This window comes from Chelon labrosus, assembly GCF_963514085.1.
Source record: "Chelon labrosus genome assembly, chromosome: 21".
Classification (NCBI taxonomy): domain Eukaryota; kingdom Metazoa; phylum Chordata; class Actinopteri; order Mugiliformes; family Mugilidae; genus Chelon; species Chelon labrosus.
In genome coordinates, this window is record NC_140354.1 from 14,871,478 (window position 1) to 14,894,667 (window position 23,190).

General features: G+C 42.0%; 3 protein-coding genes across 3 annotated transcripts in view; 1 reads left to right on the top strand and 2 right to left on the bottom strand.

The window, feature by feature from the left end:
* Nucleotides 1–4,602, top strand: part of LOC311506500 (ras-related protein Rab-26-like) — a 54,395-nt gene extending 49,793 nt beyond the window's left edge. The window contains exons 6-9 of the mRNA XM_084570477.1: nucleotides 225–290; nucleotides 1,652–1,708; nucleotides 2,471–2,547; nucleotides 4,463–4,602. Coding sequence (XP_084426603.1) covers nucleotides 225–290; nucleotides 1,652–1,708; nucleotides 2,471–2,547; nucleotides 4,463–4,562 — 300 coding nt within the window. The 3' untranslated portion in view covers nucleotides 4,563–4,602. The remainder of the gene's footprint in view (nucleotides 1–224; nucleotides 291–1,651; nucleotides 1,709–2,470; nucleotides 2,548–4,462) is intronic.
* A 2,200-nt stretch (nucleotides 4,603–6,802) lies between these two features.
* Nucleotides 6,803–18,581, bottom strand: LOC311506499 (arf-GAP with dual PH domain-containing protein 1-like). Its single transcript, XM_084570476.1, has 11 exons — nucleotides 17,924–18,581; nucleotides 16,361–16,491; nucleotides 15,653–15,744; nucleotides 14,804–14,886; nucleotides 9,777–9,889; nucleotides 9,411–9,557; nucleotides 8,995–9,078; nucleotides 7,683–7,745; nucleotides 7,501–7,572; nucleotides 7,019–7,247; nucleotides 6,803–6,938 (listed from the first exon to the last, which is right to left on the bottom strand). Exons 1-11 carry the CDS (start codon nucleotides 18,006–18,008, stop codon nucleotides 6,910–6,912), a joined length of 1,128 nt encoding a protein of 375 aa, XP_084426602.1. The 5' UTR covers nucleotides 18,009–18,581; the 3' UTR covers nucleotides 6,803–6,909.
* Nucleotides 18,582–19,563: 982 nt separating this feature from the next.
* Nucleotides 19,564–23,185, bottom strand: rnps1 (RNA binding protein S1, serine-rich domain). The gene is made up of 7 exons (XM_084569946.1): nucleotides 23,077–23,185; nucleotides 21,160–21,306; nucleotides 20,886–21,071; nucleotides 20,671–20,776; nucleotides 20,346–20,499; nucleotides 20,100–20,241; nucleotides 19,564–20,006 (listed from the first exon to the last, which is right to left on the bottom strand). Coding segments are annotated over exons 1-7 (843 nt in total). The 5' UTR covers nucleotides 23,079–23,185; the 3' UTR covers nucleotides 19,564–19,900.
* Nucleotides 23,186–23,190: the final 5 nt, after the last annotated feature.

Below are 23,190 nucleotides of genomic sequence, written 5' to 3' on the forward strand. Positions count from 1 at the left end.
CCTCACCTTATTAGATTTAATGCTCACGGTCGTCCCAGTCAAGTCCCAGACAAGGTTGTTTTTTACTGAGCCCCATTACATTTGTGTACAACAGATTTCTCCTCGTCTCGTACGTCGCGGGTCGTTCGTTTTTAGATTTTTATGCTCGCAGTGTCTTTTGCTTTCGAAATGCCTCAATGTCTCTTGTTTATTTTTTATTTTTTGTCTTCTCTTGTGTTTGCCAGGCGTGGCTGACTGAAATCCACGAATATGCCCAACAGGATGTGGTGCTCATGCTGCTTGGAAACAAGGCAAGACACTGAGGTTTTGTCACTAATATGGAGTATAACGTTTGTAATGTTTCTTTCTTTGCTTGACCATTTTACATGATGTCGTTTAACATTCTTATATAGCAGTTTTGCATTTAGAAACAGTCCAACTGTAATCATGTAATTTAAAGCATAAGTCAGTTAAATTATGTGTTTTTGTGATCACCCAAAATTTATTTCACGTATAGTAACAATGAATAGAAACGAATAGCCTTGCTATTCAACCAGAAGTGTTGAAAATGACATAAAGAATTAAAGACATAAAGATGAAATATTATACTTGTGCATTTGTTTAATCAGGAAAGTGAGCCAATATTACATATCTGCGAGGCGCAAAAGTAACTACACTTAATTTCAAGGTCTGATTAAAGTCCATGTGTTCAGAAGTCCTTCCAAACGATGTAAAAACACTCGGGCGTCATTCAGTGCTTGGTGCTGTTTAAAAAATAAAAAAATAAATAAATAAATGAAGGATTTGTCACAGTCTAATGGAGTTGTTGGCATCCACAAATCCAAAGCCCGACGACTCCACAAGGCTGATCCACCAACAAAAAGCAAGCTGCATAATAGTACCCAAGGTAACGTCTAAGAAACTAAAGGCCTCTTTCACGAAGGCTAATGTTAATGTTCATGAATCTACCATCAGGAGAACACTGGCCAGGACAAAGACACTGCTTTCTCCCAGTTTACCCGCTATGCCAACTGGTTCATCGTACCAACATGCTACACGGCAGTTGTTACTTCAGTTGTTACTCCCCTGCAGTAGAAGCACCTCGCCAGACGAGGAGATCTTCAGTTTAGCAAAACCAGAAACTGTGCAAGCTCCGCTCTCTCTTTGTGGTCTTTGTTCTAAAAAAACGTTGTTTCGTGCGGGTACATGATGAGGCCAAAGGTGCGCCTCTCTCGCATGGATGTGGCGACATTTCCATCCATTCGTTTCGTAAATTACAGAACCGCAGACGCCGAACAAAGCTGCGTGGAGACGACGAGTGGAGTTTGAGAGACACTAATAAGGAAGTCAGAGTAGTGAGAGACAGGCTAATGTCCTGTTAATTGTATTTCTTCATTCCTCCCTCTCAGTGGAAAACACATGTCACTGCTCCAAAGCTCTGTCTACTTTCCCTCCCACCCACCACCACACTAATTGCTAATGCTAATTATTAATTAGCATCCTAAGAGCTTCCATCAGTTCAGAAAAAGCTTACACAGTATATAAGCTGTGGACGAAAGACACAGAGAGGTGTGAACCTCTGCAGTTGGTGGACGTACTGCATGTCATGTTTTAACACTGATAGCGGCGCTTCCTGCTGGTTTATGTGACCTTGTTTCTCCTGTCACATCAGGCTGACGCTACTCACGACAGGGTGGTGAAGCGGGAGGACGGCGAGAGGCTTGCTAAGGTAAAGAACTGAGAAGTGAAGAAAATATGGATTTGAGCTTCCACACAGCGTGACCAAATTTTCTCCATAGTTTTTCTTTTTTTTTTTTTAAATCAAACCTTATGTCTGTGATCACTGAAGGCAAATATTTTCCTCAAGGAGATCTGAGTGACTGACTGGATTATGAATATCACAGAAAGGTGTCTTTGTCTCTTTCTGCTTTGAGGAAATGGTTCCAGATCCAAGCAAATAAGATAAAACAAAAAAAGGTTTGCCGCTCATCCGTATTCTCTCCCTTCTCATAATCAGTATTTACTCTATAAACGGATGCCTCTGTGCACAAACCTAGTTCACCGTTGCCAGTTTCATAGTCCCAAATTCTGTGATAGTCTTCGCCGTGGCTGCAAATACTATCACCGCTTCGCAACACGCCGCACAAAACCAAATGGAAAGCAGCCAAGCAGCCCAGAAGTGGGAGCCATAAAATGCCACTAAGTAACTTAATTCAGGCTGGGAGAGGAAAAGGCACATCAGTTATCATCTCAGTTCTGGCTGCAGAGATAAATTCCCCTGCAGAGAAAAAAGCTTGGAGACACATTTATCACTTTTTGTGGCTGGTTTATCCAAAGCAAACGAACGCACAGCACAAATATTTCACAGTGGAACTCTGCCTTATACATATTAAGTATGAGGCTGTTATTAATGTTATGTTTTATACATGTGTTGGTGTGTGCTGTGCTGGCATGAATAACTGGAGTTAAATTGCTTTGACTTGCTTTGCAGGAATTTGGGGTTCCTTTCATGGAGACCAGCGCCAGGTCAGGTCTCAATGTGGAGCTGGCTTTCACTGCTGTGGCCAAGTGAGTATGTGAAAGTGTTGGGGAATGGGACCGGTGAAGAGATGTTTGGTATTTCAGTACACGTAGGACATACATTTAAAGAGAAACTTTGTTAAGCACTGCAGTACATTTTTGACGTTGGATATAGTTTCACAGAATAAAAACTCCCCCGAGAAGAACAGCTAGGGTCGACTACAGTCGCAATGCACCAGACAGTGTTTTTTTTGTTTGATTTTGTTTTTTGGCGAGGTTAAATGTTTCGATGCCGCAGTCCAAGTTTCTTTTGATCGCAGGAGCAAACTTTTCTGGCTAACTCTCTAGAAGTTGCTGTTCAGGTGGGTTGGTATGTCTTACTGGAGTCTTAGGCTAAATGTGTTCCAGATGTGTAGGACACCCACAGGGTAGACCCAGAATTGACTAGATTGCTATGGGACCCCGCAACAGGAATACCTTGCTGAGGACAGAGACGTCAGGTATACCTGGCTTAGCCTGTTGCTGGTGCAAGACTTCCTCAGATAGGCGGATGACGATGAATAAATGCCTGGATGTGTTCGAAGTGGAATAGAGTAATGCGCAATGTTTCAAAAGTATAACTATTTTTCAGACTGACACCAGTGTGGCAACACTGTACTGTATCTAAGCCAAAAGACGCACATCTAGCCAGCTAACCTGCCTACATTCTTCATTTTGTGGGTCTTTTTAAAGGGGAACTACTGTTTTTTTTACAACCTGGACCTTATTTCTGGCATAAAATACGATCGTTCACTCACCCATATAACTTTTGTGTAATTTGTATTCCTTCAGGAGATAATTAAATCTGCATATATTCATATAGTGGGAGTGACTGGGGCACCGAAACGCAACCTCTAAATAATGCATTATCTGCCGCAAAACTCGTTCATTTCACCAATGTTTGGTTATTGTACGCTAGTGCTATTTGACGTTGAGTCCGGAGTTACCTGTTATCATCATGCTAGTTTTTTGCAACATAGCTGAATATTTTTCCGATTCTGAGGTTGTGGACGAATCATAGCAGTAGCCAATTACAGGTAAACAAGCCGACCGTCGCGGCGCTCAGAGATGACATCATCCAACGAGGATGACATCATACAACCAAACATTGGTGAAATGAACGAGTTTCGCGGCAGATAATGCGTTATTTAGAGGCTGCGTTTCGGTGCCCCAGTCACTCCCACTATATGGATATACGCAGATATATCTCCTGAACGACTACAAATTACACAAAGTTATATGGGTGAGTAAACGATCGTTATTTTATGCCATAAATAAGGTTCAGGTTGTAAAAAACAGTGGTTCCCTTTTAAGTGCATTGACTCCCAAGTGTTTTGTACTGTCTGTTTTGTATTGTTTGTCTTTGCACTGTCTCTCTTTCTTGCACTGTTCGTACTGTTGGCACTGTTTTGTATTGTCTTTATAGGCTTGCACACGCTCTCTTTATGCTCAGTCCCTTGTCTTCCTGTAGCTCCATGGTCCTGGAAGAATATCCTCTCATCTCACTATGTACTGCACCTGCTATATATGGTTGAAAGGGCAATAAAAAACCTCTTTGACTTTTGACCTCTACTGGCTAATGGTGGTGACATATTGTTACCCTGGATTCTATGAGTATATTGTGTTTGTTTTAGAGCTGTTTTATGAACAAGTGCATGGGTGCAGATAACAGGAGCGTCAATTTTTATAGGCTTTCAACAAAGCTCTCATTAAAATTTGAGGAAGTCACAGAAAAAGAGCAGTAAGTGAACCTGGGCATATTATTGTCAAACACATAAACGCGTTGCTTTTATGTACAATACCGACACTCAGTTATCTTCCTGTGTGTTTTCATGTTGTTTATCTCTATAAAGCATCAGAGAAACCTTAAGCTTACCACCTCAATTCATGGTCGAATCTATATTTTCCTCCGTCTTTGTCACAGGGAGCTGAAGCACAGGTCCACAAAAGATCCCAGCGAGAAGTTCAAGCTCCACGAGTACGTGAACAAGGAGATGAAAGGTGCCGGCTGCTGCAGGTCTTAAAAGCCCGCCCGAGTCAATTCTTTGGATTTGTATGTGTGGGGGCGTGTGTGGGATCGCTCCTCTTTGTACAGCTCGAGTTCCTATCTGGCCTGATCAGAGACGCGGAGTCAGTCAGCACCGGCGAGGTATAAACCTTTTTTGTTTCTCCATCCGTTGCCCTGTAGTCCATCGTCCCGCTGCCCCTTCACCTCACCCACCTCGTCCTGTAGCTGTGAATGTAGCCCAAGGTTGTGATTTGCTGAAGACAAAAGACGGGCCCTGTTGATGGACGTTTTCATCCATGTAGCTTCATGATTATCTTTTTGACACTGCAGTATAACGTTTTGTGACAGTTTTTGCTGCAAAGGAATTTAGTCCCACCAGAGTCCACTGTCTTTTTTTTTTGTTTTTTGTTTTTTGCAGACACGTTTTGTAAGAGTTTTCACGTTGAATGTCGTGGATGAATGTTAATACTACTAGATGTGTAGTGCTGTGTCTTCAGTGTTCACATCAGTGAATCAACCGGCTCCCCGGAGCCAGTTTTAGCTCACCAGCATAGATGATATCTAAGTATTTCCACGATTCAGCTTTGGATATTTGGGAACATGTATTACTTCACTACTTCTACTTACTTGTTGCTGTTTTGGTTACGAAGATCCAGAGTACAGCATCAGATGACTGTGATTATGATTGATTAGATGAACAGAAAAGTAAAAAAAAAAAAAATGTTTTCAGACTCTTTATTTGGATTTTTCTTTTCAATAACGGTCTCAGAGGGCACTAACGCAACCTCTCATGTTAAATATTATATGCTCAAACGCACTGTAAGTAATCTATACACAATGGGTTTTTTGACAAATATGGTGTAAATAATTAACAATTTTCTTCTGCATGTTAAAAAAAAAACATTTCAATAGAAGGGAAATAGCACTTTAGATGGCAAATAAGAGTTGGTGTATATGGTACGCATATGTAAATGTCTCTGTTTCAATTCCAAGTAGTAGGCCGCTTTGATTGTTGCTTTTTTTTTTTGTATTTTCCATACATCTTTTAATATATAAAAGAAGGATACAGTGCCATGGTTTCTTAAAGACATTCTTACCGTTTCTTCTAATTATTACAGTATTTAACCTGCTCTTTATGTAAAGAGATGATTGTCGGTTTGGTAGACTTCATCTTCAGCCGTAGAAACCATATAAATAGACTCTCTGTACAGTCCTCACCGCATAGTCTTGTGTTTTTCCCGCTCTTGATGTTCGGTTTTACTACCTTTCAATGTGTAACTTCTTTCTTGTAACCAAATGTTAACGACAATAATAATAATAAAAAAAAAAGACGTACAAAAGGACGTGTGGTATTTACCTGTTTTTTAATAGCGACCACATTTCACAAACTGTCTTCACGCCTGGTTAGGAGCGTGCAGCTGCAGATCAGCACATGCAGTTGGCGTCTATCCATCTATCTATCTACTTTGTCACCGTGCTACTCAGAAACGCCCCCTCTCTTCGCTTCATGCACAAATTAAGCATTTTTGTAGACATGTAATCACCGGTTCAGTCAGGTTGCTGGGGGTTTTCAAAACTTGCATATGTCTCCCTCTGCTGGATGAATCAACAGCTCGAACGTGAACGGCAAATTGCTTCACAATTGTTAAACAGTTTTGGGGAAAAAACACAATTAGTCGATTAAATATGCACGAATAAAATGCTAAGTAGCTTATTGTACCTGCGGTGAAGAAGGCGTTATAACATTAAATGCTGCATATAGCTAGCTGTGCCGTTAAAAAAATTAAAAATAAATACATTGAAAATTAAATAGAACTGTACTCATACACCATGTACAATAATGTGTGTATTGTGTAACTCCTTGATGACATATTACAGTCTGGCGGCGGATCGTTTTGTTTTAGTTTGCATGTAACTGTCAGAAGTGTGACACTTTTTATTTTTTTCAGTATATTTCTGAGCAACACATGAGCAGCAACAGTTCTGACTTCCTACAGGAAAGGCAAACCTACTTGAGTCCTGCACATTCAGGTCCCTCCTTCAAGTATGAATGTCGCATCACATTAACCGACGAGTGAGTTAGGCTAACATTCACGAGCTGTGGAGTGACCCCCTCCCCCCCAAAGAAATGCTTCTGGCACACACATGTGAGTGAGGATGTAAGGAGGGGCGACAGGTGGAGGAAAAGGGGGGGGAGTAATGATAACAGGTTAAAGCTGCCTCACCCTTCTCTGTCGCCCCTTCAGCTTTTTATAAGGGCTTCTATTATGAGATGCTCCTTTTTTCTTTCTTTCTTTTTTTTTGTCTTCCGGCTTTCAGGCGCTCCATCAGATCCATCGACAGTTCCTCGAGCTCTATTACAATCACGGTTTGTGCTTAAAATAAGCCTCCACTGCAGAAAGGAAGATAAAAATATAAATATATCAGATTTAAAGAGCTAGAAAAATCACAAAATATTTTTCTTCAACTTACCTGCGTACTCCTGAGGCATCATTGGTCGGTTGATAACAGTCTGAAGTGCCTTGATCCAGTCTTTCTGGTCGTCTTCGGTCTCGCACGCAAACAGGAACCTCCTGTCCGGGGTCACTATGGTGATTCCAAATGGCCAGTGGCTGCCTGGAACGTTAGGCGGAAGGCCGGCGAGCACGGTGTAGTTGTTTTCCTTACTGCCGATGAACACCTCGCCCCGTGCATAGGCGTCCTACGAACAGATACACATTTGCTCTTCTTTAATTCAACTGAAATCCAGTGACATAGAAGAAGAAGGTGGTGGATCTGGCGTGCTGGGAACCGCAAACGAAAGGTACTGGGGTTATCTACAATACTTTATGTTGAGCGCTGCCTCTAAAAACATAAACGCAATGTTGGGAAGCGGTACAGCACCATCTGCTGGTCATATTATGTAATAGCAGCATATATATGTGTACTTTTATTATAGAGTGCATCTTTAATACCAGCGGATCTTTGAAGTACATGAGCCTCCTGTCGTCCAAAGTAAACCACCTCTTCTTGAAGCCCTCTGTGTGCTGCAGGACAGAGACAGAAGATGCCATGAAAGTGTTGTTACTTCTCTACCTTAATATACCGTGTACATAAATGTACATAAATACAGGGTAAAAGTTTTTTTAAAAATCACCTTTGGACCAGTCTTCTCCATGAAACCCTCCTTTATGTAGTCCCTCGTTAGTTTTGGCAGCAGCTAGACAAATAAAAAGAAGAGAAATATTCACAGATTCAGCATTTCTGTGTGTGCCGGCCTTAACCAGGATCTTAGAAAGTTCGATTTAAGTTTTTTTTTTTTAGGTTTGTTTATCTAACTATTGGTGTTTGAGCGACTTGCCCATGCTCTGTGTCTAGAGCATGGATTATGTGATGCACAGACTAATCCACTCCTCTACAGGTGGCTGTAACTTGTTAAGAAATGCTCCAAGAAAGGCAGGTAAGAAGGAGCTAGAAAACCAAAAGGAATTTGTGTCTCAAGATTTGCATGCGACGTTGCATGAAATGCTTTATGAGGACGAGGATACGGTGCATGCACAGCGAGGAGTCACACATTGATTTTTAGTGAGTGGCACTCTAAAGACTCCACAGCTTACATTATTACGGGGTTCTGTCCTATACCACTTGTAACCGGATGACTGGTTTGGTGAATGTTTAGAGCAATCCCAGCTAAGAACTGTGCATTTTAGCCAAGTGAGTGCTAAACTTCACAGGTTCAAGTGAAGCAAAGCAGATAATGCAGGTGTCTGGGGCCTGGAGACTTCACCTTACCAGCGCGAACTGAAGAGAAGCTATCACTGTTTTATAATCGCTTTACCTGGGTTGTTGCTGCTATTATTGTGAACACCACTCTGTTCTGCAATCTCTCCACTGTTGCTCAATGTTTCAGTAATGATGTACAGTTAATCATTAGTCAGTAATATGGTGGCAGCAATGCAACACTGACGGTGAATTGAACTGAACCACATCAAGAAAACGGCTCTCATATCTAAAACATACCCTATGTGCATTTGCGCTTGTGTACGTATACTTGACCAAAACATCTAATTGTTAAATGTGTTATAAAATGTATGTATGGCTTTTGAACTGATAAAGTGCTGCCATCTGGTGGTTACTGGCAGTATTGCTACCTCGCTTGAACATTAAAAACTAATTGTTAATGCAATGTGACAATATGTGGTTAGCCCACTGCTGATTTACCTACTGAACGGGATCACCTTAGCCATCCTAGCAATACTGTCCGACATTTTTCCTTAGAAATGTGGGTTTAAGCGATCCAGGACACTGACACCAGACAAAACCGTTAGCGGCAGCCACATTTAGTCTCAAAAGCTCTGCAATGTGATCTATCGCTTATGCTACTTGAACTCGCATTTTAGAAAATCTACAAACAACATTTGAGTGCTTGATGGAAGAACATGACGGCATTGATGACAGCATTTACTGACCTCGGAGGTGGGAGTCCCGGGAAAAGCCACCTGAAGGTAGTGAAACCTGGCGGCTCGGATGGCGTTGAACCAGTCCACCATTTCCTTCAGGACAGGACATCAGGAAGATCAGAGACTCATTCACACAGCAATATCATCTCTTCGCATACATCACCAGCTGTCACTCGTTATCTCCAGCACTATGCACTCATGACAGGACTAAAGATCTTTTGTCAAAGGTTTTGTAGGAGAAATTCAATCTAAAAAAATCCACAATGTGTTCACAATTATCATATTTGATTATTGTAAAGCCTTTAGCTCTTATTAAGTATAAACTTCAGCTGCACCCAGTTACAGAACATCTCCACTAGATGGACACGTGCTGCTGCTCATCATGTCGCCTCTGAAACCCCAAACAGAGAGGCAGTCCACCTCACCTTTCCGTCCTCGTGGTACACGAAGATATTCCTGGTGCTGTTGTCCTTCAGATAGGTTATCTGCAGGCCATGAGAAGTGCCAATTTTAGCCGGCTGGAAAGTGGCATTCACAGAATTGATCTTCATAATGGCTTTGGGCTCTCTAGCCTGCAAAGAGGGAGGACATTTGTTGTCAGTGTTGCAGTCTTGTCTCTCTTTTCACAACATCCTTTCTTATAATCCTGGAAAACACTAGTTAGTGCTTTCTTTTCCTTATCCACATTAATAGTTTTAAGAATGGGATGAGCACATTTGCCCAAACACGTAGAGCAAACCCTCAAAGTGGGATTAAAAATTGGCAGAAAAACATCTGTGGAAAGCACTCACATCATTCTTGTTGAAATACTTCAGGACGCCCTCCCGTTCGGACAGAATGAACTTCCGACTGAGGTATTGTCCGTTGTCTCTGCCTCGTTTCCATAGACACCCTTCTCTGTAGCCTGTCAGGACAAGGCGACAAGGGTTCCCGAACCGTTAGCAAAGAACAGGAATACAGAAAGAGGGAACGCAACTCAGGTCAAACTGCAAAAATCTAAGACGAACAGAAGAAAAATGAACCAACAGAGACAACAGAGGAAATAAAGCTCCAATAAACTTTAAAACCATTAAAGACGCAGAAGTGGATTTTTGGGGGTCATTTTGACGCATCACAACAACCTGTAACCTCACGTTAGGAAGCTATTACTGCCGATTTCAACACAGCGAAACATCAACATTCATTTAAAGTTGTATTTCTGGGCACGCTGTGAGAGGCCAATGAAAGCGGCTGCGGCTCAGTAGGTAGAGCTTTATCTACGAACCACAGGGTTAATCTAGGGTGAGACACTGAACCCCCAGTCGCTCCCAGTGAGTAGAACCGGTGTGTGAAAGTGTGTGTGCTTGTGCACTTTGAGTACCAATAGTTAGAAAGGTGCGCTATATAAAAACAAGGCCATATACCATTTACTGTAAAGCTACTACTTAACAAAGACACATGCGACCTCGCGCATGTGTGCCTGCGCGCTTTTAGCGTATGTGGTCACTGTTCTTAGAACCACGGTGGCAGCGGCGGGAGGTAGCACATCTGCTTTTACTACACATAAATAATTCAGCTCCAACGGACGGCCTCGTCTTGCAGGCCTGAGAAGAAACGGTTATAATCAGACAGCGGAGAAGTCTTGTGGTTTTTAAATCTCTCCTAAACATGCAAACAAAGAGATCATCTTGGCTCCATTTTGTGGTCTTGCTCTCGACAGTGGCCGCTTTGCCCATATTTAGCAGAAGCCAACGGACAGAGCGCTGCAGAAAGAAGTGCATCGTCACTGCCATACACACAGAATAACGGCAGACACAGACTTACACACGTATAAAGACGGGATGTCTACTATCACAGATCAAGACTTTGATGCTACAATAAAATAAAACCGAATCAGTCCATAGTATGAGGAACTAAATTTTAGATGGATTTTGCTGACTGATTACTAGAGGACAAATACTAGAGCACTGTTGCACTGTGAAATAACTGAAAGGCTCTTTCAACATAGGAATTTATAAAAAAAAAAAAAAAGAGCACACTAAACTCAACCACTTCTCCGTAACTCAAGAAAAGTGAACAAGTCAGTCGCTGGCACGGTTAAAGTCCACAGACAATGTTTGAGAGAGGGAAAATGTGCCAAAATTTCTCTGGGAAAATGCATTTGAAAAAATCAAGTAACACTTTTGAGGTCATGGTTTGTGCCACAGATAGGAGTAAACTTCTGGTTGAGTAACATCCTCATGAATCATTCATGAGTGAGAATGTTTTGTTCCACCACTTGGGAGGAGGCGGGGGAGTCAGACTGAACCGCAACGGCGTTACACGGCACAAGAGAAGAAGAGAGGTCATTCACTGTAGCGACGAGATGTCAAAGATTTGGACCCGGGAGGGGGAAAGTGAGCTTTGGACCACAGCTTCTGACTTTCTACGGGTCCCCGCTCTGGTCGCTGCTGGTATCCTGGTTTAAACTCTATGGGAAATGTTAGAATATAGAATGGTTGTAGATAAAAGAAGGTATTGTTCCACACAAGCCACATGCTCCTAAACCTCTGCACTGCGCAACACAAGAGGCCATTGACGGAGAGACGCAGAGTTGGACAGTCATGCGACTCGAATAACAGCGCTCTATCTTCTCCTCTACCTGAAACTGAGATTTGGCTTTTAGTTTCTTCATGCACATTGCATATATGGATTGCGTGGTGTCAGTCCAAGGAGCCACACCTACCACCTAATCTGCCTTTTAGATACAAACAAGTTTGGAATACTTGATTGCCGTGCACCTCCTGCAAAACTGCAAATGCTGTTGTTTCAACCTACTTAAATATTGTGGATTTTTTTTTTTTTTAAGTGTAAGGGTTTAAAGCATTATTTTAAACGAAAGAACCAATCTGCGTGAGGGAAATTTCACGCTGCGTATTAGTTCAGAGTAAAGGCACACCAAAGTAGCCCAATGACAAATTAGTAAAAAAAAAGGAACTGTGTTGATTTTAGACATCGCAATCTGTTTCCTCAACATGCTGACTTACACATAACGTGTGAACTTGAACCTCCTGTGTGAACACTGACATCACTTCCTTACACTTGTTACACGTTTGATGAGAAAGCTCAGCTTCAACACGAAAAGAGTGGAGTAACATAATGTAATGTTTTTATAAGTACCTCAATCACCTTAATAATGACGGACACAAAGGCAGTTTTCTATCGGGGTCAGCAGACTCTTATTTTGCATGGCTTCCTGTTTCCGGCACAGAAGTCACCAAGGGAAACAGTCAATTAAGTCTGATAGAAAGCATGGTTGTGGACCATCTTTTTTTTTTCTTCTTCTTCTTCTTTTTATCAGCACAACATAGTGACATGCTTGACAGCTTCCTGTTTCCCCCCGAGACTTTGCTCAACTAGGGACAAGTGGCAGGAACGTGTGAATTTCTCAAAAGTGAATCCATCTGTACAATTGTCTGTATGATCACAAACAAGGAAATCAACACAGGAATAAATAAGAATATTTAAATAAGACGCAGGCTGGAAAAAAAAAACGCGAGCCTATCATTAAATATGCTGTTCAACCAATTGGATGAAAGTGGATGAAAGGATAAAAAAAAAAAGAAATAGTTAATATGTTTGTAATATTACTTCCACTTGACGCAGACCTAGAATCTTAACATCATACACAAGATTCTAGAACGTCAATGACCCATTCCTGGAACCTTTACTGTATTTATAAGATTCTATAACATTAAAGGCCCAGTCTTAACACCTTCTCTTAACACGTAAGATTCTAGAATTTAAGTACAAAATGGCCAAATCCTGGAATCTTCACACTATATATATAGTATAAAATTCTAGAATGTTAATGGCCCAGTGTTAACTCCTTTATGGTACATAATATATAAGATTCTAGACTCTCAAGAGAGCACAACGGCCTTATCCTGGAATGTTTGCATGATACAAAGCACAGGCGTCAAACATAAGGTCCGCAGACCAAAAGCGGCCTGCCAGAGGGTCTAATCTGGCCCGCAGCACAAATTTGCAAAGTGGGAAAATAACATAGAAGACAGCGACCTTTCATTGAAAATAACTGCTATTCCTAATTTGTCCACTGTTTTAGTAATAGTGGACAGAACACAACACTGAGACCCAGGACTAAACAGCAGACAGCAACATGTCCAAATTGCACTTATTTTTCTTAAGAAATTAATTTTTTTAAAGGATAGTTTATTAAATGTAAACATTCTCCTAATGTACTTCTTTGCACTAAAACAAATATAAAAAAAAATCTGGACTTGTCGTTATTTAAAGGTTATTATACTGTTATGTTACTGGCCCGGCCAGCTCGAGATGAAATTGGGCTATGTGTGGCCCCTGAACTATAATGAGTTTGACACCCCTCATAGAAAAGTTCTAGAATTTAAGAGTATGTAATGGCCCAAACCTAGAATCTTTACATAATACATAAGATTCTGGGAATGTTAATAGCCCATATTTACACCTTCACAAAACATGGAATATTTACATTACATACATTATAAGATTCTAGAATGCTGACGACACAATCGTAACACCTTTACACAACAAAAAAGGTTCTAGAATCGTAAGAGTACATAATGACCCAATCCTAGAATCTATAATGATATATAAGATTTTAGAATGTCACAGGCTCAATCTTAACTCCTTCGCGAAACATAGAAGATTCTAGAATCTTAAGAGTACATTATGGCCCAAATCTGGAATCTTTACGTTACGTACAGTATAAGATTCTAGAATGTTAACAGCACAACAAACAAAGAAAGACAAACAACAAAAAAGATTCTAGAATCTTAAGAGTGCATAATGACCCTGTCCTAGAATCTATATTGGTATAGAAGATTCTAGAATCTTAAGAATACATTATGGCCCAAATCTGGAATCTTTACATTATATACAGTATAAGATTCTAGAATGTTAACGGCACAACAAACAATGAAAGACAAACAACAAAAAAGATTCTAGAATCTTAAGAGTAATGACCCTGTCCTGGAATCTACAGTGGCATAGAAGATTCTAGAATCTTAAGAGAACCTAATGAGCCTATCCTGGAATCTATAGTGGCATAGAAGATTCTAGAATCTTAAGAGTACATAATGACCCTATCCTAGAATCTATAGTGGTATAGAAGACTCTAGAATCTTAAGAGAATCTAATGGCTCAATCCATAATTATATATGTTTCTAGATTGTTAATGCCCCATTCTTAACACCTTTATATAACATTTAACATTGTCGAATCAATCCTTGCATTTGAGTGCTCACACCCAGTCCGTCTGGGACAGTTGTTCATTACTGATTAGCTGAGACTGGTTTGGTTGGTGGTGCACTGAACAATTGGTTGGACACACATTCATGTGGGAACATGACTCAGCAGAAAAGAATGGCATAAGGCTTATAAAATATCTATATCTATATCTATTGAGTAACTTAACTTTGGCTTAACAATTTTATTCCTTTGAGGACCAGCCCTCAGCCATGGTGACGCGCCATCTAGATGTAAAAATACTTAACAAGCGGGTCTGACGGGAAGGCTTATTCAGATAGGGAACATAAAGGAGCCATGGGGACCGCTGCCTTCTGGGTCATGATTCCTTTTAATAATTTATTATATCATGCCATTACTAAGTCAAATAACCTCCTACAACATTCCCTGCCAACACTTCTAAAAGTCACCAGTTAACATAGCGTATCCCATTTGTTAAACCCTTACAAAACCAGAAACTGATCATCTGTTCCAACCAAGAGTGAGGCCAATGATGTCTGAATGATGCCCGCTGAGTATTCATTAAACATGGAATTGATGGTTCAATTCTCACCTGCCGAGTAGGGCTCCTGCTTCTCCACGGACATGAACTCCTTCCTCTCGTACTTGGCTCGGATCCATTGATCCCGCAGGAGCCTACAAAGCAGCGGGTGACAGGCACTCAGCTTTGCTTCATCTGTGTCGCTTTCAACAAATCAGCATCACACTTTTTAATGTAACTGTTAAGAACACAACCCTTCACCAAGCGCCCCGAGCCCTTCACAGCTAATAAATTACCCTTTTTTACTTCTTCTTTTGTTCACTTATAAGTTCACATTTATTGCTTTCAAGAGTCTGTTCTGCGATCCTATCTCGACGGCTCAGCGTTTTGCCGTGGTGCATTTTTATTTTTTTTTTCTCCCTGTACAGTTAAGAAGTAACCCTCGAACTGAACTGTTGCTTCCGGTTCATGCTACAGGAACTTGGCATCCTTATCGTGGAGGAGTTTCTGCGTGTCATTGCGGGAAACCAAAACCGCTCCTTAATGAAGGCATCCGTCTGTGCAGCAATAACTACAACAGAAAACCCCACTGGTGGTGCTTAGCACTGTTGCAGCACAAAAAACAAAGCTTGCCATTATATAGGTGAAGAACTTTAGTTCTAGTTTTAGTGTTTTCTTGCCACTGTCATTGAATTTTAAAGCCATGTGGTGTTTTATTGACAATGCCTTTAACATTTGAAGGTATTTCATCCTCCTTTAGACAACTTCACAAGCTATAATTGTCTGTGTATGATGATCTTTAGTTTTAAATCAGGATAAATCTCAATAATATGCTGCAACAGTGCTGCTAATATGAACCCATCCACCTACTCGGGCCCTGTCAGGTATGAACAAAGCAGGATCAACAACTGAATCACTTACATGCAATCCTTGTATGTGGGACAGTGGAAGAAGGCAGGGACTATCTGTACATATTTGGCATTGGCAGCGTTGTTACCCACGGAGTCCATAAACTGCAGAGGAGGTAAAAGTTTGTAAGTGACATACTGTCAGCAGGTTGCACACATACAAATGTAACGAGGGAGACGCAGCTCAGCGTTTGTGTGGCTTTGCCCGAAGTGCGGTAGCCCTGCAGAGATGGATGCTTTAGCTTTTGTTTCTCTGTATTTAGCGTGCATCAGCACAGAGACAGGAAAGTAAAGATGAGCACACACACACAAATCAAGTGAAGAAAAGGGGAAGACGGTCTGAGAGGGACTGCAAGACACACCACAGGCTTCTTTGTTGCACACATTCACACATGCACCCGGTGGGGAAACCCGGGTTAATCTCATTAATCAAAGAAATCAACCGCTTTTTGTGAACCGTTTCTGCGAGTCCAAGGATTTTGCACACAGACACACACACAAACCAGCGCCCTTGCATTCACACGCACAATGATATTAGTTGTGTCTGCCAGCTGCTGGCTCATGCCTTTCAGACTACGCTGAATTGATACTGATGACTTGTCTTATTCTTCCGAGGGCAGAGCAGGAGGCAGAGAACGATGCTCACAGCGGAGCAGAGCGGGACGGGTGAGGCTGAGGCCTGAAAACACACATATGTTCACATGTTCACAGTGGTTCTCACCTCCAGCTCAGATGAGCTCCAGGGATCCAGAAGGAGAGATTTGACCTTGCTGATCTGAGGGATGTTTCTGTGGAGGCCCGAGCAGGTGTGACACACAAACACACCCAGGGTGTAGGAGGCCCACTCTGGGTCTGTAATGCAGAATAAAGAAATACAAATACACACAAAGCAACTTTAAATGACTGACCAAAAAGTCCTCATTACCAAATGTAGATAACAGGGACCTGATCAGCAGAAACGGATATGGACTTTTTCCTGTGCTTCACTTCTTGGATGAGAACGATAGAATAAAACAGATAAAGGATGTGCTTTCTGTCACTCTTTCATTGTTATTCTTTCTCTTTCTTCGCCCCAATACTACGCTATTTGTCTGTGCACTTAAAATAATACATTTCCCACACGTGCTAGCCGTAGTGCAGACAGGAAGCAGTTACTCGAGTACAGTCTCCGTGACCTAGATTTAAAAATTGTAAAACCAAGTGTGGAAAGAATCCACACCTTGCTTTGTATAAGCCACGTATATCAACATGGACTAATCTGATCCGTTTAAATGTTGGACTGAGTTGGGGAGTGTTGCAGCAATGGATATAAAGCTCCTCCTTTAGACAAATTCTTTACAATCATTACTCCGATCAGCTGTGAATTACAGCTTCAGTGGTGGTCAATATGCGTGCTGTGCATTTGAACTGGTAGGCAGTAGGTTGCATGAGCGTGCTGCAGCATTTCAACCGCTGTTAAGGCAGACCACGTCAAGAATGGCTCCAACCGATGCACACAATGTAAAAATAGCATGAGAACAAAGAACTATAAAGTTTCGTTGAACATGCAAGGCTGTGCACCGGTGCTGCAGAGACAAGACACTGATGTGTCTGAAGTGCAGTCACAGCCAGCCCCACCCTCGCCCAGCCCGGTCCATGATCCTCCAAAGAAACCAGGTTACACATAAAGTCGGACAACCAATTTGCAGCAAAGATGAATACGTGACTGTTAAGGAACTAAACAAAGTCCACAAAATAAAAATGCATGAATAAGATGTCTCTTATAATGGCAGACTGCACCTGAAGTAAGTTTCCACTAAAGTTATTGCCTTTATGAGCTTATTTCACGCTGGAGCTCCATTTTTATTTCAAGATCTCGAAAAATAACTTTGACTCAGATTAGGTGTTTGACAGCTAATTTGACAAACCGCACCTGTTTGCACTGTGCATGTGCTGGAGATTTGATAAGCATGAACCAACTAGGTGTGACTATCAGGGTGTGAGACCACGCGCTAAAGGAAACCACCCGCAAGCTGAATGTGGCCCCTCGGGTCTAGATTCAGAGAGACATTTGAGAAGGTCGCCCACTGAAGCATGAATATAATTATGGATCGAGATTTTTAAAGACTTTTATTTAAAAAAAACAAACAAAAAAAAAAAACACTAAGGAGTTGCGGCATTCCGTTTGTACCTCACAACATCTCAAAGATAATCCCACTGACTGACACAGAATATAAATATAGAAACATGTTTAAGAAGGAAAAGGTGTTGTCCATCATCAGCGGGTGACTCCCCTCCAGCCTACCTGCAGCTCCGCAGTCGGCACAGTTTCCATTCCCGGGCTTCTCCAGAAGCTGCTTCAAACGCTGTCTGTTCCTTTCTTGCTCCATGATGCAACAACCGATTCTTCTTCCCCGGTGCCTGCTCAGCGGCTGAAACCCTCAAACTCTTACGCATCGAAAGTAGAACAGCAGCGGGCGCACTGGACTGGGTTCGCGTAGGGCGCGTCGCGGCGCGCCTAAAGGGCCGACGAGAGGGCTGTCATTTTTTTCATTAGAAGGCGGCTGAACTCCGGAGCGTGATCAGTAAGTAGTCTTCAGTAGACGCTGTCTCGTCTCGACACCAGAATGACAAACGAGAAAAACTCTCTGTGTGTGTCCTTGAATGAAGTGAGACCCCCAGTGGTCACTGGTATTATGTTGGTGTACTGTGAATATGCGCCTTCGACTTTCCCACGCAGTGAATACGCCCAAATTTACGCACACAGCCTCAGTATTGGCTACCACAGTCTGGTTACTCTTTAACCACATTTTCCTTCAAATTACAGTTCAATAATTAAATGCCATGGAGGAAATGTTCACATTTTCTAGAGGATTTATAACAAAGAAAACCTGAGATGATCTGACCCACCAGACTCTTTAGCATTTTAATCTGTTCCTTGTTTGGTGCTTTTTGGTGGATTTTAAGGCAAAAATAATACATTTTAATATGTTTATTATACTTGGAGAGAGGTCCATCTAACAGAAAGAGAAACCGAAAGATGCAAGCTGCAAGTAGGTTGGGTTATTGTATTTATAGTTTGTTCCTGTTACTTTAAAAACCACTGGCAGCCTGGTTCCTCAAGAGTTTGTAACCTGCGTGTACTGTGCTTAAAATAATTATAGCTTTCTGACTGTTCACATTTTTAGTGCTTTTGTTCAAAATCTGCCTTAAACATCAAATCACATTCATAGATGTTAATATTGATAATTCTCACCATCTCCCTGCTCAGTTAATATGAAAGTATGGCATAGACCAGGGATGGGCAACTGGTGGCCCGGGGGCGGCACATGGCCCGCGACCTCACTCGAAGTGGCCCTTAGATTAAAAATGTGTCCTCTGCGCCACTGAATCCGTTGTAATGACAGTTGGCCACTAGATAGCGCCTCTAATGCAGATGCCGCCTCGTGCACGCTTCCACCGGGTCTTCTCCACCAGTGAGGAAGAGACGTTGAGCCGTGGCCAAGAGCGGAGGAGAGAGAAAACTTGATCGAGAAAACCGTGTGTGTGTTTCAGGTGAAATGGGAAGGTTATCTGTTCACAGAATTTAAAAGCAAACCTATGTGCTTAGTCTGCTTAGAGACGTTATCTGCCATGAAAGATTTCAATTTAAGTCGCCGCTACAACACGTTGCACAAAGCTAAATACGAGAAGTATACTGAAGCTGCAAGGGCTGCTATCATAGCGGACCTTAAATCAAAAGTACGCCTACAACAGGGACTTTTTACCAGCATTTACCGGCATTTGCCCAATGCTGGTAGTGGTGAGGTAGAGTGGGTATACAGGGAAATCCCTGTATATCCCTGACATAGACAATGAAGATAAACATGCTTCGTCAGATACTGTTAGGGCATGTTGAGAAAGCTAAACTAGTAGGAGCAGATCCAAGAAGTTTCACAAAGCGAGGGTCTTTCAGAATCTTTGTCTTTCTGCGCTTTTATTTTTCAAAATGTTTAAAAAAACCGACACTTGGGGGGGGGAAAGAAGTCACACTTTAAAGAAAACATTTGTAGATCCCAGTCTGAAACAATGAAATACTGAGGAAACGTTTCAGAATCAACACAGGACAAGAGTTTTTAAAAAACAAAAGTAGGGTTTTTTTCTAAATACAGATGTTTTTTCATGTTAGCTACAATGCAGATGATTTTGTTTCTGGTGAGCCCAGCGAGTCGGGGGAGACGATAGCAAGAACTACAACAGGACTGAGAGAATCTAAGCAATCGCACGGAGGTAGAAAACCCGTCTATCTAGAGGAGTTGGAGCTGGAACGAGAGCGGTGACGCCTGCGGCCGGGGGATCTGGAGCGAGAGCGGCGACGAACCGGGGACCGCCTCCTTGGAGAACGAGACCTGTGAAAGAAAAACACACTTAATGGTCAGAACCCAGCAACATAAAAATGTGCAAAACGTCCTTGGAGTTCTTTACGGGTCGACTGTTCGTACCTTCTCCTCATACGTGGTGGGCTGCGACGCCACATGGGAGGTGGTGGGGGCATTCTGCGAGGGGGAGAAGGTCTACGGGGCGGAGGGCGGACTCGCTGAGTGAGCACGGCGGCTGCGGTGATTTCCTGTCCGTCGATCTGACCTGTTAACAAGAGTCACGGAGAGTTGTTTAACATCAACACATACGAGTCTGCTCCGATTCATCCAGCGAGAGAGAGAGACGCTGAGCTGAGCATGTTCACAAACCTCCATCCATGTGCTTAAGGGCCTTCTGGGCCTCTTCAGGGGTCTCAAACTCCACATAGGCGTAGCCTCTGGTAAGATGTGGGTGAAAACGATCCACCGGCAGATCAACCATTTTGATTTTCCCGTAAGTTGAAAAGATCTCCTGGATGTGGTCCTGTTAAAACCAGACATCGTTTTATGTATGTTAACAGAAAACACGTGTTCCATCTGAGAATGACTTTATGTAAGACTGAATCAGAGCGCAAACCGAAATAGACTGATGACAACAAAAGGAAATAAGGAAAAATAGCTGGGGCTGGGAGACAAGTCTAATTTCAAAATTTACCTTGGTTACATTCCTGGTCAGACGCCCTAAGTGAACTTTAGTAGGTTTGGGGCTCGGGCTTCGTTTTCTACGTTCCTTGTCATCTCCCCTCTTCTGCGTTTTGGAGCTGCAAAATCATAAACAAAAAAAAAACAGAATGAGTCCCACGCGACTCGGAAACAAAAGACATCGCTGTGTTTAAATACAGCATAGCCGCGCAGGGAGAGGGGGCTTACGTGGAGCGGGAGCGGCGGCGGTTGTCGTGCCGTCTGCGGCTGGGGCTGGGAGAGCCGGAGGAGCTGGAAGAAGACGAGGACCGAGAGCTGGAGGAACCGGAGCGGCTGGATCCGGACGAGCTGGATCCGCTTGAGGAGCCTGAGCTGGAACCAGAGCTGCTGCTCGAAGAAGAGCTAGACCTGGACCTGGTCGTGGATCAAAACAAGGGAAAAATAAGCTACGCACGTTTAGGACAGAATTTATCTCCATGTAGAGAAGATGAATAAAACAAACCTGCTGCTGCTGCTGCCAGTGGAAGCACTGCGGCGCTTCCTCGCTTTGTCCCGTCCTCTGTCCTTGTCTCCTTCCTTGGTACTCGTCTTCTCTTTGCCTCTGTCTTTAGTTTTTTCCTCCTCCTTTCGCTTTGTGGGTGATGGTGCCCTAAGGTCAGAAGAAAGCTAATGTTACTTTGATAACATTTACAGTGAGAACGGTGTAAGGTTGCAACAGAAGATTGAAGCTATTATAAATGAATAAAGCAATCATTTAGTTTCAAATTTTCAAGATCGTACCCAGCAGTCCACAACCCCTAAATCTTCAAGCTACAATGATACAAAGCAAGATACTGCAGATTCAAAAGCAGAAGCTCTATTTGAGATGAAACAAAGGTCTTTGGCATCTATAAGTGAACTATGAGTCTCTTCAGTGGAAGGCAATCTAGCAATGTGCCTGTTACAGTAAATACACTGAATAAATTACAATGAAAAGGAAGCAAGCGGCGCAAGAAACGTATTAAGAGAGTAAGAAAGTAACAACAAACCAGAGAGTCAGAAGTGCAGATTGTCAACAAGCAAGATGGGAAACTGCTACAACTTTAAACTACAGCAGTGGCAATGTGTGCGGTGGGAGACTTCCCTAACAGGCCCCCACCCGACACAACTCTGCACACTTAGTCTCTGTAAAGTGTTAAGTATGAGAACGGCATGCGAATTAAAATAAAAAGAAGTTATGTCTCCAAGGACAGAGGAAGAGGAGAAAACAAAACGAGACAGTGGTAAGAGAAGCAGATAATGACGACTAATAATAAAAACAATAACAATTAGCTAACTGAATACTGTTAGGGAGAGACATTTGTACAAAATAACTTCCACCAGTATCACATTTATTCCAATTAACTTTAGTTAGCTATGCTAGCTCGATTACATTTACAAGGGACAGCTTCTGGAGATCTATGCAAATCACGTCCTAGGAGAGACTTATTTACTTGATGTGCAAAGGTGTTTGGACATGGTGGACATAATAACTGCAGTTACACAACACAACCCCCCCTTACATTCAGTAATACACAGGATAAGATGTTACAATCCCTTGTGCCAAGATCCCAGGCAAAACACATTTAGAGGCCCTGTTCAACTAAGAGGCCCTACCAAACCTATGGTCATGTGATAATTAACCTATAATCTACATAAACTAAGTAAAAGCATTAAGCACTAAGTAAGCATTTGTGAAATTCGTTTACCAAATTTCTGATATTTTGACTTAAGTTATTTAATTATTTAAGCTTGCATTGTTCTGTTTTTTAAATTATATTCATATTATCACAAGGTTTTACAATGATCCTTACATTTGTGGAAAGGAAACTGCATGGCTTATTAGACTTTTAATACTGATATTTTGAATTTACGATATTTTACCCTACTTGTTGTTTATTTATTGGTAGTTTGAAAATAATATAAATAATAGGTGAATATTTATTTATTTTTGTCTGTGCCAAAATAAGATAATGGTGATGAATGCTAGTTAGAGGGGCCCCCTGAACATTTTTAGCCCGGGGCCCCTATAGACCGTAGAATCGCCTCTGCTCCGGGCCGAAGCCTCCTTCGATAATTTACTAAACTGGTTATTCTTTAAATTTTCAGGAGATTTAACGAGATCGCAGTTATACAGTTTAAAAATGCTCATATTATGCCTAAAACACCTCTATTAATTAGTTAACTCGACTATCAACCTCGGAGGGAAACGCGCCGCCATTGAATTTCATTCATCTCCTCAAAACACGGGAGTCGGTTGAGGGCTGCAGTTTATCGGATATTGTGTTGTTTTTAAAGCATTCACGCGACTGGAGAACATATTTTAATTTTTCGCATGCACTAGAACACAAGCTGAAGCTGAAAATAGCTGGATTGGAGTTAAATAAAAGGCTAAACTTACATTTCTTCCAAACGAGGTGGAATCGCTTCGACCACTGGTGGACTGAAAAAACCGTCGCTCCGTGATGACGACACGCGGAAGTGACGTAGCCAGCTGAGCGCCACTTACAACTCA